General features: G+C 39.4%; 1 protein-coding gene and 1 long non-coding RNA gene across 3 annotated transcripts in view; both read right to left on the bottom strand.

Annotated features, from left to right (window-relative positions):
• Nucleotides 1-239: 239 nt before the first annotated feature.
• On the bottom strand, nt 240-2456 carry LOC149050183 (uncharacterized). Its single transcript, XR_016183590.1, has 3 exons — nt 2300-2456; nt 744-836; nt 240-634 (listed from the first exon to the last, which is right to left on the bottom strand). It is a non-coding gene; the product is annotated as an uncharacterized LOC149050183 (long non-coding RNA).
• Nucleotides 2457-3410: 954 nt separating this feature from the next.
• Nucleotides 3411-13130, bottom strand: part of LOC149050182 (solute carrier family 22 member 4-like) — a 10415-nt gene continuing 695 nt past the window's right edge. The window contains exons 2-10 of one of the 2 annotated variants that reach the window (XM_089196130.1): nt 9840-10148; nt 9293-9521; nt 8671-8869; nt 7724-7939; nt 7442-7576; nt 6544-6638; nt 6128-6239; nt 5134-5206; nt 3411-4776 (exon numbers count right to left, since the gene is read on the bottom strand). In XM_089196130.1, the coding sequence (XP_089052256.1) occupies nt 4546-4776; nt 5134-5206; nt 6128-6239; nt 6544-6638; nt 7442-7576; nt 7724-7939; nt 8671-8869; nt 9293-9521; nt 9840-10127 (1578 nt within the window). In that variant the 5' untranslated portion in view covers nt 10128-10148 and the 3' untranslated portion in view covers nt 3411-4545. Of the gene's footprint in view, nt 4777-5133; nt 5207-6127; nt 6240-6543; nt 6639-7441; nt 7577-7723; nt 7940-8670; nt 8870-9292; nt 9522-9839; nt 10245-13130 lie in introns of those variants that run through there. The other variant, XM_089196131.1, reaches the window with a different exon arrangement.

Raw genomic sequence — 13130 nt, 5'->3', positions numbered from 1 at the left:
TGCTCCTAATTCTCCTGGTAAGTACCATAGGGAATTCATAGAGAACAGAATGGAGAATTTGAAAACTGATGTAACGGTGTAAAGGGTTATTGAGCAATAGGCGGTTTTCGCATCCGTTTAGGTTAAAGGTACATTTTTCCATGCATGGCCACAATTACGTCAAACAGCGACACTCAAAAAAAGGGATGATGGCCCAATAAACATGTTCAACTACATCTTAGAATTCCTTTCAAGGCTACTGATCGGTGATAATGATTTTATTTAGTAATTGGTGCATTCCATTCATTACAGTTCTGTGAGGTTTAAAGCTGGTGCAAATTCAGTGGTCTTTAAACCACATCTTAACGCTGCACAAAAATTGCTTGTCTTTGGCCATTTTGTTAGAAAGCAAAAGAGGAAAAAAATTCGGTAACATGCAGAAATTAGGTTTCAAAAAATAATTTGTTACTGAACTATTAAGCTCTCTACCGTGAAAAGCTGTCACCGAGATCTAAGCTTCAACGAGTATTTGAGGTTAATGATCCGAGTATTACTGGCGTCAATCGTAATCATCCCATGAAAGCAGCGACCATCACAATAATGATCGACAGTACGACGCTTGAGTGATAACCGAGTGCTCCACTTGTCGAGGGATCTGAAACAATAACAGAGACATTATCAGAAGACGAGAAATAGAGTATGCCATGACCTGCGTTAACTCCTCGCTGACAAACATAGCGTGTTCCACGTCTTTTTATACTCACCACAGTCCTCGGTTGGAGTATAGGGTTTGAACGCTTCTGGATTTTTTTGCTTGAGATCGTCAAATTTTGCGACAGGTTGGCTGACTTGATTCGCTGTAAAGAAATACCAAAAAATAACGATCATTCTCAAAAGGTATTCACTAATAATCTAGTGTCAATCGTACTGCTTATCTAAACCTTCAGCTATTTCGGAGAAGACGTCAACAAACTGACGTAAATTTTTCCCACTGGTTGCACGTAAAAGCAATCCTTAAATCTTTAATCAACTGATCGTTTAAACTGCCGTTGACCAGCAGATCTTTAGTTAAATATCTTAGGTGGTTGTGTGAAAATTTCATAAAAGGTTCTTCAACAAATGCTACGTGGATTTGCATATTTTTAATCCTAGCATTATTCAAACATTCTCCTGCGAAATCGGAGCACCCAGGGATGTATACATCCCCGCCTCTTGGGAGGTGCCTCAAAGTGGTGCAGGGGTGAACTCAGGCTGAAAGTTTGGAGGTAATCCCAACGATTCCTGGGGCTAATGGGTGCACGTGATGCTGTTGAAGTCAACCGCAACTGATCTGAAATCACCGCTTTCGAAAATTTCGACAGCGACTGTATATTTTCAAGTCTCAATGTGAAAACGAATAATACTTTAGATATCTAGTTAAGGAGGTATGCCAGTGCGTCCTGCACAGTAATTACACCTGGCCTTGCTCGAGGTATAGATTTACGTTATACGCGATGTTTTTCAACAACAAGCGTTTACTTCGAGGTTGCTAAAGCTTTTTCATATCAGGAAAAGAAGAATTATGATGCTTCAATGCCAAAGCTACTTGCCAAAGCTGTTGATAAGTTTAAAAATTTTTCTAAAGCTAAACACAAAGCCGAAAGTTCAGTCAGCAAATAAAAGAATCCGATTTATGAAGTTAGTCGGCAGCCGTGGAAACTTTTTGTCTCTGACACAAGGTGAAATCCTTCGAGCCTATAAAGGCACATTACTGCCGAAACACATCTTGGGTTCCGCAACACAAAGTAACAAATAGCATTATGCTTTCAAGTAAGAATATCCCTCTATAATTTAGACAATAACTGAGAAAAATGTTAAATACTTGTGCAAAACACCTCGTGGCTAGTATGACGTGGGGTTTTGTCTTGGCCTAACGACTCATCAAAAACCTTTCCGAAATTATCAAGTAAACTCGTCTAGCATTGCGCTCATTGTCCCGTTCACGAATCTAGTAATTGGTTAGCTCAAGTTTATCTGATCAGTAGGACTGTTGTATGTCTAACTAAAACTGGGTTCCAATTAGGTCTCAATGGGGTGATGGCTTTTACTGCTACCGGTTAAAATTTTGATCATTTTACGGGTACGGTTAACCGGCTAGAGTGAAACGAAACCTTTTACGGTTAGCTTTTTTTACGTCTAACAGCTAAAATTCGTCAATTTTTACGCCTATTGGCTAAATTGTTTGGTCGTTTCACGGCTAACGGTTAACCCCATTAAGACCCTTCCCTAAGGATTGGGCCAACGCGCTCCATTATAGGTCACAAGAGCATGGTTCAGGTACCATTGCCGATTATTGCAAACTTGACTTTCATGCACCCGGAACTATTGGCTTTCTCTGTGCTAATCATGAAAAGGCGCCACTTTGGTATTCCCAAAGCTTTAGAGATGGTATCAGCAAAATGGAAGCTGTCAATGAAAGCAAAAAAATAAAAGAAAAAATTAATGACGAAAAAAGGAAACTGCCAACTATGGCTCGAGTCCTTATAATAGCATCTAAGCTCAGACCGACAGTTACTATTATGATACTGTAAATACTGTATACATAATACTTGTTCGTTTCACAAAGTTTATTTAAGTAGCGTTTTGACCACCAAAGCGGAACAGTGAGTGAGCATCGCGAACCTAAGAAACCTTACTAGTAACGAGGAGAAGTGCGAGCGAATCGTTGACATTGTCGTTGGTTTACAAGTTCCCTTGTACTGCGCGTGCACTTCTTTGCGGTTAAAAAAAAAAAAACAGAAACAAATATCAAGATGAGAACAAATAAATTCAACTGATAGTGACTCTCCTTGTTCCTCAAACCGACAATGGAAAACGTAAAAGATTCCTTTCCCAGGTACATGTTTCTGGAAAAAAGAAAAAGGGTTGCCACATAGCTATTGCTACGTACAACAGGTCAGTTATTGGTTCCTCTGTAATAACCAACACATTCTTCGACCAAATATTTGAAGCCGTTTTTTGTCTCCCCCTCTTTAGGGAAAACAATAGAAAAATCCGGTATAAGTGAAACGTTTGTGTTACACTTGACTACCAGGTTCTAACAAAGCCAAGAAAACAAAAGAAACATAATAGCCTAGGGTTATTCAGAGTATCAAAACATGTTAGTCGTTTTATCTTCTTATGATGGACTTTTGATATAATACAAACTTCAGTACAACTTTCTTTTTTTAAGACAACATGAATTCCTGGGTCCCTCATGTGGTGTTTCTTAGGCGCTTAGGAATTCAGATTTCCTTTGATTCCGTACTAGTAGTACTAAATTAGTAAACATTAACGTAAAGTGAATATATTTGGAAACCTCTCATTTCATTAGACTGCCCGATGGGAAGTTATGGTCATATACTTCCGAATATAGCAAGTGTCTGCTCTACAAATCAAACCAAATTTGCTAAGAGTATTACAGTGTTTTTATTGAATAATAGGATTCCTAACCAATTTATTCGCACGTGTATCTACCTAGAGCGTTGTTTTGTTTGAGCTTCAATTGTTACAAATTTAACTCGGAAACAAAATCATTGCCCAACTATGATATTACTTAAGCAGTGGAGGACTTATTCTTTGTGGATGCAGCCCCATATAAACACAAGGGCGGTGAGGAGAATTCGAGATAGTTTCACCATAGAAACGCGGAAACTCGAAACACTTTTACTGTATCAAGTGAGTCTCAAAATAATGTGCAAATTTACCCTTTCCCCTATTCAAACATACTTAACATAACCCTAAGATCATACCAATTATCTCACTTATGTTATTTATCTATGTCAATATTCTAACGAGGCTCTAAGTTTGTTTTCTCAGCTGCCTGTTCTCAGTGTGGTGAGTTAAGCATCGCACACTTTCCAGATACTTTACCCTATAGCTGAAACACATAACCTTTACGCCCTAACACCAGTATCCATATTCTCTGTACTCTTCTCTGGACATTTCTTCTAGTATTGACGAGGAGAATTCGTTTAACAATCAAAGCTCCTTAGGTTAATTAACGATATTTTCCTTATATTATCATCATCTGAATGAATGATACAGCAGTATTACTGTAAAAAGAAATTAGATGCTAGTCACTCTTGGGGTTTAAAGGGTTAATAGAGAATTAAAAACTGCAAAATGGGGCACAATTTTAAAATAGATTTTAGAATTGAGCCATAAAGGGAAAATCAACACATGTCAATATCTAGCAAACCGAGACCTGGTACAAAGGAACAAAACTTCAAAGATGGAGGGGAAGGGGGTCGAAAGTAGTTAACAGCCGAGAGTGAATTGAGGGGAATTAGGAAGCTGGGGGCTACCCTAGCTTCGCTTCCCCTTATTTCAAACGCCATATTGTCGCGTGAATATTTGAATCTAACATAGAACAACTGAGATGTAAAGGACCTCTCTGACACATCTTAATGACTGGGCTTGTATTTTTAAAGATGGATTATGGGGAAGACTTTGTTTCTTCCTCCTAATGGATGCTAAGACAATTTATAAAAGTCGAAAAAGAAAAATTATAAAATGCAGTTTCCATCATGGTGGAAAAAATACTTTTCATGCAAGGAAGGCTTGATTTAGTAGTAACTCTCCCAATTCTTCTTTCTCTTTGCTTGGCTCAACTGGAAGCTGCTCTTTGCCTGTCAGCTCTGGGAGGTTGTTGTTGACAGAATCCATGGTTTCTAGAGTCGCCGTGCCCTTTGTTTCTGGCAGCAAGAAGCACAGACCCGCGCAGACAAAAGCAAGCACTGCAACGATGGAGTATGGCAAGAGAATGTAAATACGCATCTATTGAGAGAATAAAAACGAAGTTGGCGGATTTTACGTTTAAGCTCGATGCGAGAAGTTTTCTTTGACACAGGAATTGGTACATATCTCTGCTTAACGATGAGCGCAAGCTAGCGAAAATCGCAGCGATCACTACCACATAGGAGTGCGGCAAGGTGATCTGGACATACCGCTGTTTTCCGTAATCAAAGTGAATTTGTCACTGAGTTTTATCAAGGGAGAACTTGTCGAGGGGACTGTGCAGTAGGATTTTTTGCGTACTGGAAAAATCTCACAAAAATGTGTAAAGGTCCTTTATTTCCTATCGAAGATATTTTTGCCATTAACAATAAAATTGATTTGAATCAAGTTACATACCAGCCAAACAACATAAGGCGCCGACATGGATCCAATACGAGCTGCTGCAGACGAGGTTCCCATTCCAACATTCCTAGGGCATAAGGAGAATTGGACGAGAAGTTAAGTAATGCGTACCATACCCAAGCCACTTTTTTAGACGGTCTTTTAAGAGAATTGTAAGAGGCACAAAATTATTCCTTCCCGAAGAAGTTGGGCTAATCATCCAACCAGTCAGTCAGTAGGCCAGTGAATAAGTCAAGAAATAGGTCATTTTAGTGAGTCAGGGCGATTTAAGTAGTCAGACATGACCGGTCAGTCATAATAAATTTCTTTCATTCATTCACCTGTCACTCCGTCAGTCCAAGTCCGTCAGTCCGTCAGTCGTCAATCCGTCCATCGGTCTGTCAGTCCGCCGGTTGCGTTCGTTGGTTCATCAGTCCGTCGGTTCGTCAATCGTCATTCAGTCATTCAGTCATTTAGCCAATAAAATTTGTCTATTTTTCAGCAAGTAAGTCGCTGAAATAGTCAATCATCATGAAAGTCGTGCAGTGAATCAGTCAGTGAGATAGTCAGTCAGTCAATCAGTCAGTAAGATAGTCAGTCAGTAAGACAGTCTTTCAGGCAGACAGTCAGTTAGTAAGAGAGCGAGTAATTGAGTAAGACCGTACTTGAGTCAGTCGGTTAGTCGGTCAGTAAGACGGTGAGTCAGTCAGTAACACAGTCATTCAGTCAGTTGGTCATTAATGACCAGTAGGTCAGTCTGTAATTCAGCCAGTCTGTAAGCAAGCTGGTCAGCGAGTCAGTCAGACAGACAGTCCATTAGTCGCTTATTGATTCACTTGTTGTCAATCATGAAAAAAGACACGAAAGAGATGAAAGAGTTGAGTTGGTGGGCAGGAAGGTGGAAGATCCATATTCAAATTGCTAAGAACGAAGCAGTGCGTGTGGTTACGTTTATTTCTTGCCTTAGGAAAATGGCATAATGCAGGAAAGTTTGAAATAAAAAAAATACCTGACAACGGTCGGGAAGAGCTCGCTTGAGTAGACATAGATTGAACTGAACGACATGTTGATAAAAAACTTCGCCACTCCTTGTGCCATAATTATGTTTGCCAACATGAAACCTGAAAAACAAAGCAATGATATTAAAAAAAGTATTTTGCAGCCGACATCCTAAATAATTCAGGATGGTACTTGCTTTAACTAGGTAATGTAATGATCATTAGTTCCCCTATTTCGGATTAGTTTGTTTAAAGCTAACCATTATCATGTCGATACATTAACCAGTGATTCTTTGTCTAAGCACTGATGATGGCTGAATCTAGTCGCAATCAATTTTTCGTTTCCCTTAACGTAATTGCAACTTTTGTGACCCCAAAAACAGAACCGGCGCTACAATAACTGACAATGACGTAAAGAGAGGTTTACCGGTGTTCTTCAGATCTCTCTGGAAAAAGACTGCAATCAAAGAAGCAAAGAAAGACACCACCACTCCAATAACTGTGCTTTTCTTCCGGCCAATCCTGTAAAAAATGTTCGTTTAGAGGAATCATACTCACGGCTTGAATTGCCCAAAACTTCGAACGAAAAAACGTAAAGAGAAAAATGACTCCTCACAAGTTTTAGATATTCCTTGTTTACGTTTGTTGATTCAAAGAAAAAAAAAAGGTCGACCGTACTGCTAGGTTCGGAACGAGTCACAACCCGAATCGAACCTTCCTCGGAGCATGGGACTTTTCCCTCTCCAGCTATTGTCGCCACTTTGCAAAACTGAACAAAAAGAGTTTATTCTATCGTCAGGCATGGGTTGACTTTGGTTGAGAACCAAATGATAAAAAATTATTGGATGACTTTGAGTACGATATCATGAATTATCACTGTGGAGATTTGAGTTATCTGTCAAAGCCGAATGCTATAGCAGATAACTCAGACACGTGGTTTGATAATTCATGATATCATGTAAAAACAAAATTCGATAAATGTTGTATTATACACTTCTTTGAGCAATTTGCACACGGATAGACTTTTCTCTGAGTTTGCAAAAGTTTGAGAACACTACACGGACGAGAGGCTTGGAAACTAGGCAGACTCTGAACTCGACATGATAAGCATTATGGGTTGCCATGTCAATTTCACACGCTACCACATGTTCTCGACCAATCAGAGTTTTCATAGTAAGTCTAATGTAAGATAATGATACTTATTTCACATTTACCCATGTTCTGAGAGGACACGAATTCCTGTCTGAGTAGTCTTGTATGCTTGAAAGATAATCAGTCAACGTAATAAGGTAGATAAAAACCTCCCTTCTCTACCCCCCTCCTACCTGTGATTCAGTTTAATGCAAGTCCAGTTGGACGGAATTTCAATGAGACTAGTCAAGAAGAAAACTAGGTAACGATTGCCACCATAATCTCCTGCACTGAATGAAACAGCGTAGTAAACCAAAGCTATGACCATCCTATGGAAATAATGCGAATCAGTTTTAGCTGGCGCAGATTGAGCATCAACATGTGACAAAATGTTAATTACAATAGTTTTAGGCAGTTTCGACGAGGAAATTTCTGTGAGAAGCAATGTTCCGACATTTGACATCCTACAGACTCACCAGGCAAACCATGATATCAGAGTTCTTTTTGTCATAGCCATTGAGCTGAAAAGGTCCCGGACATCTCCCTGTCTCTGGGTTAACTTGGCATCTGGCTGTTCTAGGTCACCTTCAGGCATCTGTTTTCGATTAAAGTCAGCAACTTTTTGAAGATTTTCCCTGGCCTCTTTGTGTCTGTTATGCGTCAGGAGCCAGCGAGGTGACTCTGGCAGAAACCTAAGGTTAACGGTTGTGCGTAACAGAAGTTAGAGAGCTAAGCAGGATCAACCACAAGATATTTCTTTTCTATAGAATCTTGTATCGAAATAAGTTGAGTAATTATCTATTTTCTTCATATTTTTTTTCATAAATGTGCCTATGCCATGAAGATGTTCATGACACATTTATCCATTCCGACCGGTGAAGGATCCAGGGCGAGGGTCCAATGGGTTAAACAAACTCTCCCCCCCTCCCCTCTCATCGGAAATGAGGGTATTTTACCACTTGGCTGAAACCAAACTTCTCCCAACGACAGGATCACATATTATTACTTAGCTTGAAGTATTTACTTATCTTGAAGTATTTCGCGGCTTATTTGGGATCCATAGCAAAAAAAAAAAAAAATTGTAACAATAAATTTGTTTTCTTAATCAAAGTGCGAACCTCCCGTCAGAAATCTCTGGATCCGCGCTTTCAATTCCCGGAAGTGGTTCCCATGCTACTCTTCCCAACTTGATTACGTCATCCAGCAAATAAGCAACGAGAATAGAAACAGTCTCAATCGTTAAAGGGTCTTATTAAAGCTGTACAGGTATCCCCAACTGATGCATGAGAAGGTAAATAGCAGCTACATAGGAAATTGCGATTTTAAACAGTCATGAAGGTTTTACCGCAAACTCTGCATCATAGACAGCAAGGTTAGTCCCTATTAAGTTCGGTCGATATCATGATACAATGTACTTGCTTACCACCAGAAGAAAATCGTTAGTAGTCCTGGTATAGCCGCGGCCATAGCAAGTGTGCGCCAGTCCCTTATCAGCCAAGCAAATAACGGCAGAACCATTAGCGACAGAACCCAGAAGTACCATAAAGTGGTTCCGATCACGTGACGATGACGCTTGCCAACGTACTCAAACACGAGCACATACATTGCCAGAGATGAACTGCCTGTTGAAAATAATATCCAAAGCTCCGTTGTTATAATCTTCATTTGGTTTTTTTTCTTTTTCTTGTATTATTTCGTCTGAAAGCGGTATGAATGCCAATCGGAAATCAGTTTATGATTCAAAAGATCCTCGGCATTTTATCAATGATTCTAAATCTGTTACCTTTCTTTTCCAAATTCACAGATAGAAAGCTTTTCAGTTGTTATGCAATTATTAAACATCCTTCCGCGGGTTCTCGAGTGATTATATCTAGATTGATAACTATGGCCGTCTTCGTTCAAAAATGCGAGAAAAGTTCAGAAATACAGAGGCGGTCGTTTTATTTCCTTTGGGTTAATTAAGGCCAAGTTTTTTTTTTCTGATGGTTTATTAATCGTATCGTTTACCTCCTTTTACCTTGGAAATACAGCGAATATTCACTTACCTACGCCTATACCAGTCAGCACTCTGAAGAGCACATAGAGCCAGTAGATTTTAATGAAAGCAGAAGCCAAGGCGAACACGTTCGTTAGGACTGTAAGCCAATAAACAATGGGTTTGCGTCCGAATTTGTCTGATAAAACGCCTCCAAAGAGAACTCCGATCATATAACCCAAGAACATAATTGCTCTGGTCAGGACCGATAATGCTGATACGTTACAAACTAGGTCCCACTGAGAGAAAATCGAAATGATTTAAGTGATTTAGTGTATGAGCTAATTTGTCTTTTTTCGCATGTAATGAAAATGAGTGAAGTGTTAATTCCTTCTAAAAACAATAACTTATCAGTGGAATCAGTCGTCACCAACATGGTAGAAAGGGGCCGAGAATTTTAGAGACTTGACTGCCAATTAACTGCCAACAAGGAGAACCAATAAGAACAACACAGAATCTTAGAGATGGATCAGGGAAACAGAACCAAAATCCTCTGCACGGGCGCGGGAAAACCGTGGGGAGTGACGCTGAATTCAAACTGAGTTTATTGTTCCTACCTCAGCCACAGTGGAGGTAAAATCGCTAGTGTCAAATTCCCAATCATCCCGAGGAATGGAACAACGGTAGTTGTAATTTTCGTCTCCTGGCTTGAAAATTCCGGTCAGATTACATGCAGAACTGTTTGCTTTACAACGCCATGGCGGTTCAACGCTGAGAAAGGTTGGAAGCATCATCTGGAGACCATCAGACCAGGTCTTGATGAAACCGCAGATCAGCAAAAGTCTGTACTGAAATCGGTTATAACTGCCTATCTTTTCCATGACATCATCAACAGTGATACCCATGATTTCGTCCTGTAAGGAGCCCTTTGTTGAGAAAAAAAATCAAAACTCATGAGCGCAAAACACTTGAAAGCTAATGTCAGCATGCATCAAACAAACAGCGGCAAGTCACCCAAATTTGTTTTCACTCCTACTTTCGTATTTTGTAGCCCAATATGTTCTAATAACTGTGGAGTAGTTTTTTTGCAAAAATTTATTATAGTTTTCGAGAAATGATTTTTTTTTGGTTCGACCGCTCAAATATGCAAATTTTCACCGTGAATATTACCCGAGTTGTGTGACCTTATGTAACGAATGTACTAGACCTACGGTATTTCTGTGAACATGATCCTTTGTTTTATCATCTAAACTTAATCGCCTGTCGTTATTGAAGCTGGCAAAGAAATATTAATTTTTTGGTAAATATTTCTGTCCGACATACTTTTCCATGTCGAAAAGTAGCATCAAAACAAAGACAGTTTTAACAATGACCGACATGACAAAATCTATGGTTATAAAGGATGGTTATAAAGTTACTGTAAAAATTTCCTTGTGTATTTGTGTTGTTCTATCGTGAGACGAACTCAAAGTCCGGCAAAATTTACTTGATAGCTACTATGAAATATACATGGTGCGCCTACTTGTCGCCACCATTAACTGGCATAAATCGCTACAATTTGCAAAAAAATCGAACATAGCACTCTTACCTTGTTTATTTATGATTTTATTAGCTGTTTCGATGATCACGTTAATTATACTCTACCACATTCTAGCCAGATTTGAGTTCCAGTTTATATATCTTCGAATTCTCTATCTTATTGTATCAGTTGCGTGACAAGCGTGACACAGAAATTCAAAGATGAGTCAGCCTCCGAAATACCAAGAGATGGGTTTTTTTTCCTCTTTGCATGACATCTAGAAAAACCTTTCAGGAATTACTACATTCAGAAAACTAAAATTTCCAAATCCATCAATGATTCCTTTGCCGGCTGAAGTCAAAGTATGGTTACAATAGTTCATTGGATTGACAAGCTACATACTGATTTAGCTAACTGATCTGTTTTATAAGAGCCCCATCTTACATGCTCACATGGAGATTTGCTGTTTAGTTAAATCGTTCGCTGGTGGAACTTGTGGGTTTAGTTATCGAGAAGACCAAGTCGTACCCTTGCGTGATTGTTAAAAAGACATTTCAAGTCACTTGCGGAGTTTCAAGTTTTCAGATCCAGATTATGAAGTTGATCTTGTTTTGTCGCGTTCCGGCATCTTCGAGAAGCCAAAAGATATCGATGATTTTACAAATTGCCCACTCACAGATCAAATCTCGGTGTTTGGTGGAATCGTGGTTCCAATAGCAGATGTAGGGTGCCAAAAGAAATGTCCGGCCATGGTAATGGTAGGGTTAAGTCGATTCCAAAAGCTGATAGGGGAATTGGGAAGCGTGTATCACAGATAGTACTCAAGATGTCTGGAAAATTCGTACAATCTGGCTTCGGTAAGTAGGCTATTTACCACCGTGAGCAAAATTACACGTGACGTCAGACTTAAGTTTCCATTGGGAATTGGTCAATACACTACCAAAAATTCAGACAGAGGCAGAGTTTTCTGAACTAATGTCTGAACAATTTGTTGGCTTTCCGCCTTCTGGGGGGACGCGTAATTATTTTCACGGTGGTAAAGGGTCCTTCCGCACCAGCATCTAGACGCTGAAAAAACTTGTTTCTCTTCGCCAAAAATCACATCAGAATTAGTCCTTGCTAAATGTCAAGTGTGCTGCACGTATCAGCACCCTCGGGGGACCCCTCTACATAAGAGGGCGGGGGTAAGCGCCTGGAATTTCGAAAACGACTGCTATAAAATTATAAAAGGTACTTGTTAAGTCTTATTCGTGTGGAAGTGGCAACAATTAGCCAGTAAAAACAAGTGTTTACGTCCTTTTCTGTCTTTTTCAATGCTTCCCTCGCTCCTACAGAGGATTCATATAAATATGAGAGCCGTGCCGCGTTTACATTGAACAGGTAGAAAAGGTCGTCCAGAACGAGTGTTTCGTTCTGTAATGAAAACTCCAATAAACTCACTCAGAAATGACTCGTTTCGAATAGCTTTTACGCTGGTTATTATGTGGCAACCGGTATGAACTCGTTCTTGTACAAAACTCATTCGGATATCATGTAAAAGGTCCTTAAAAGTTTTTTTTTCCCAGAGCATCACGCTTTGCTCGCCTGTCTGAATCCTAAAAATTTCAGTAGCGTTGAAGCAACAACCCGCTTTTAACTGCTTCGCTGCCGTTGAACAACGATTAGTGAAGAAAGCACATATTTCAATGTTTTCAATTCAACGTAAACAAAAATCTTTAGACATGGTAAATATTCACTTGTGTCGGTATCAATTATTGCGTGGCTAGCTTAGCTGTTATATTTTATTAGCCTTCTAAGACTGTGCTATTTTATCTCTTTCTCATGCAGGCACTATATCTTAACTTACACTAAGGTTTTCCAAGTGAATGGAAACGCTCTTTTGATTTTGTCCCGCCTAATCGATAAAAAGTGGATGATTTGATTGGTATCTAAAAGGCGAAGACACAACATTTCGTCCAACTTTGTGTCACGTGCAGAGCTATCTTAAACTCCAAAGAACAAAAAGAATCTATGAACAGTGAATATCCTAGATTCCATTTGTCATCCAACTACGACACTTTTGCGCTATTTTAATTAAGGGCCACCGGGCCAATCATTTATTACCGGAGCATATTCCAACCTATTCAGACAAAGAACGTTGTAGTGAATTGTCTCTTTGTTTCTACATTGATTGAAGGTAACCCAGACTGTTTATGCGGCAAGAGATAATCAGGTAAAAATTTGCCAGTTTTGCGAAATTACCAAAGGCTAAATTTTCAAGTCACCAAAAGCATATGTGGAATAAGTCATATTAAGACCTGTGCTTAGGATAATAAGTGACGGAATGATCTCTTTGGCTGACTACATCAAAGTCACTGTTCGGAACCAAGATAACGACTAGAGCGCTGCG

The sequence above is a fragment of the Pocillopora damicornis genome, chromosome 2 (assembly GCF_964200805.1).
Source record: "Pocillopora damicornis chromosome 2, jaPocDami1.2, whole genome shotgun sequence".
NCBI classification, from domain to species: domain Eukaryota; kingdom Metazoa; phylum Cnidaria; class Anthozoa; order Scleractinia; family Pocilloporidae; genus Pocillopora; species Pocillopora damicornis.
The sequence above is the reverse complement of the archived record's forward strand: the minus strand, read 5'-3'. Positions and strand labels throughout refer to the sequence as shown.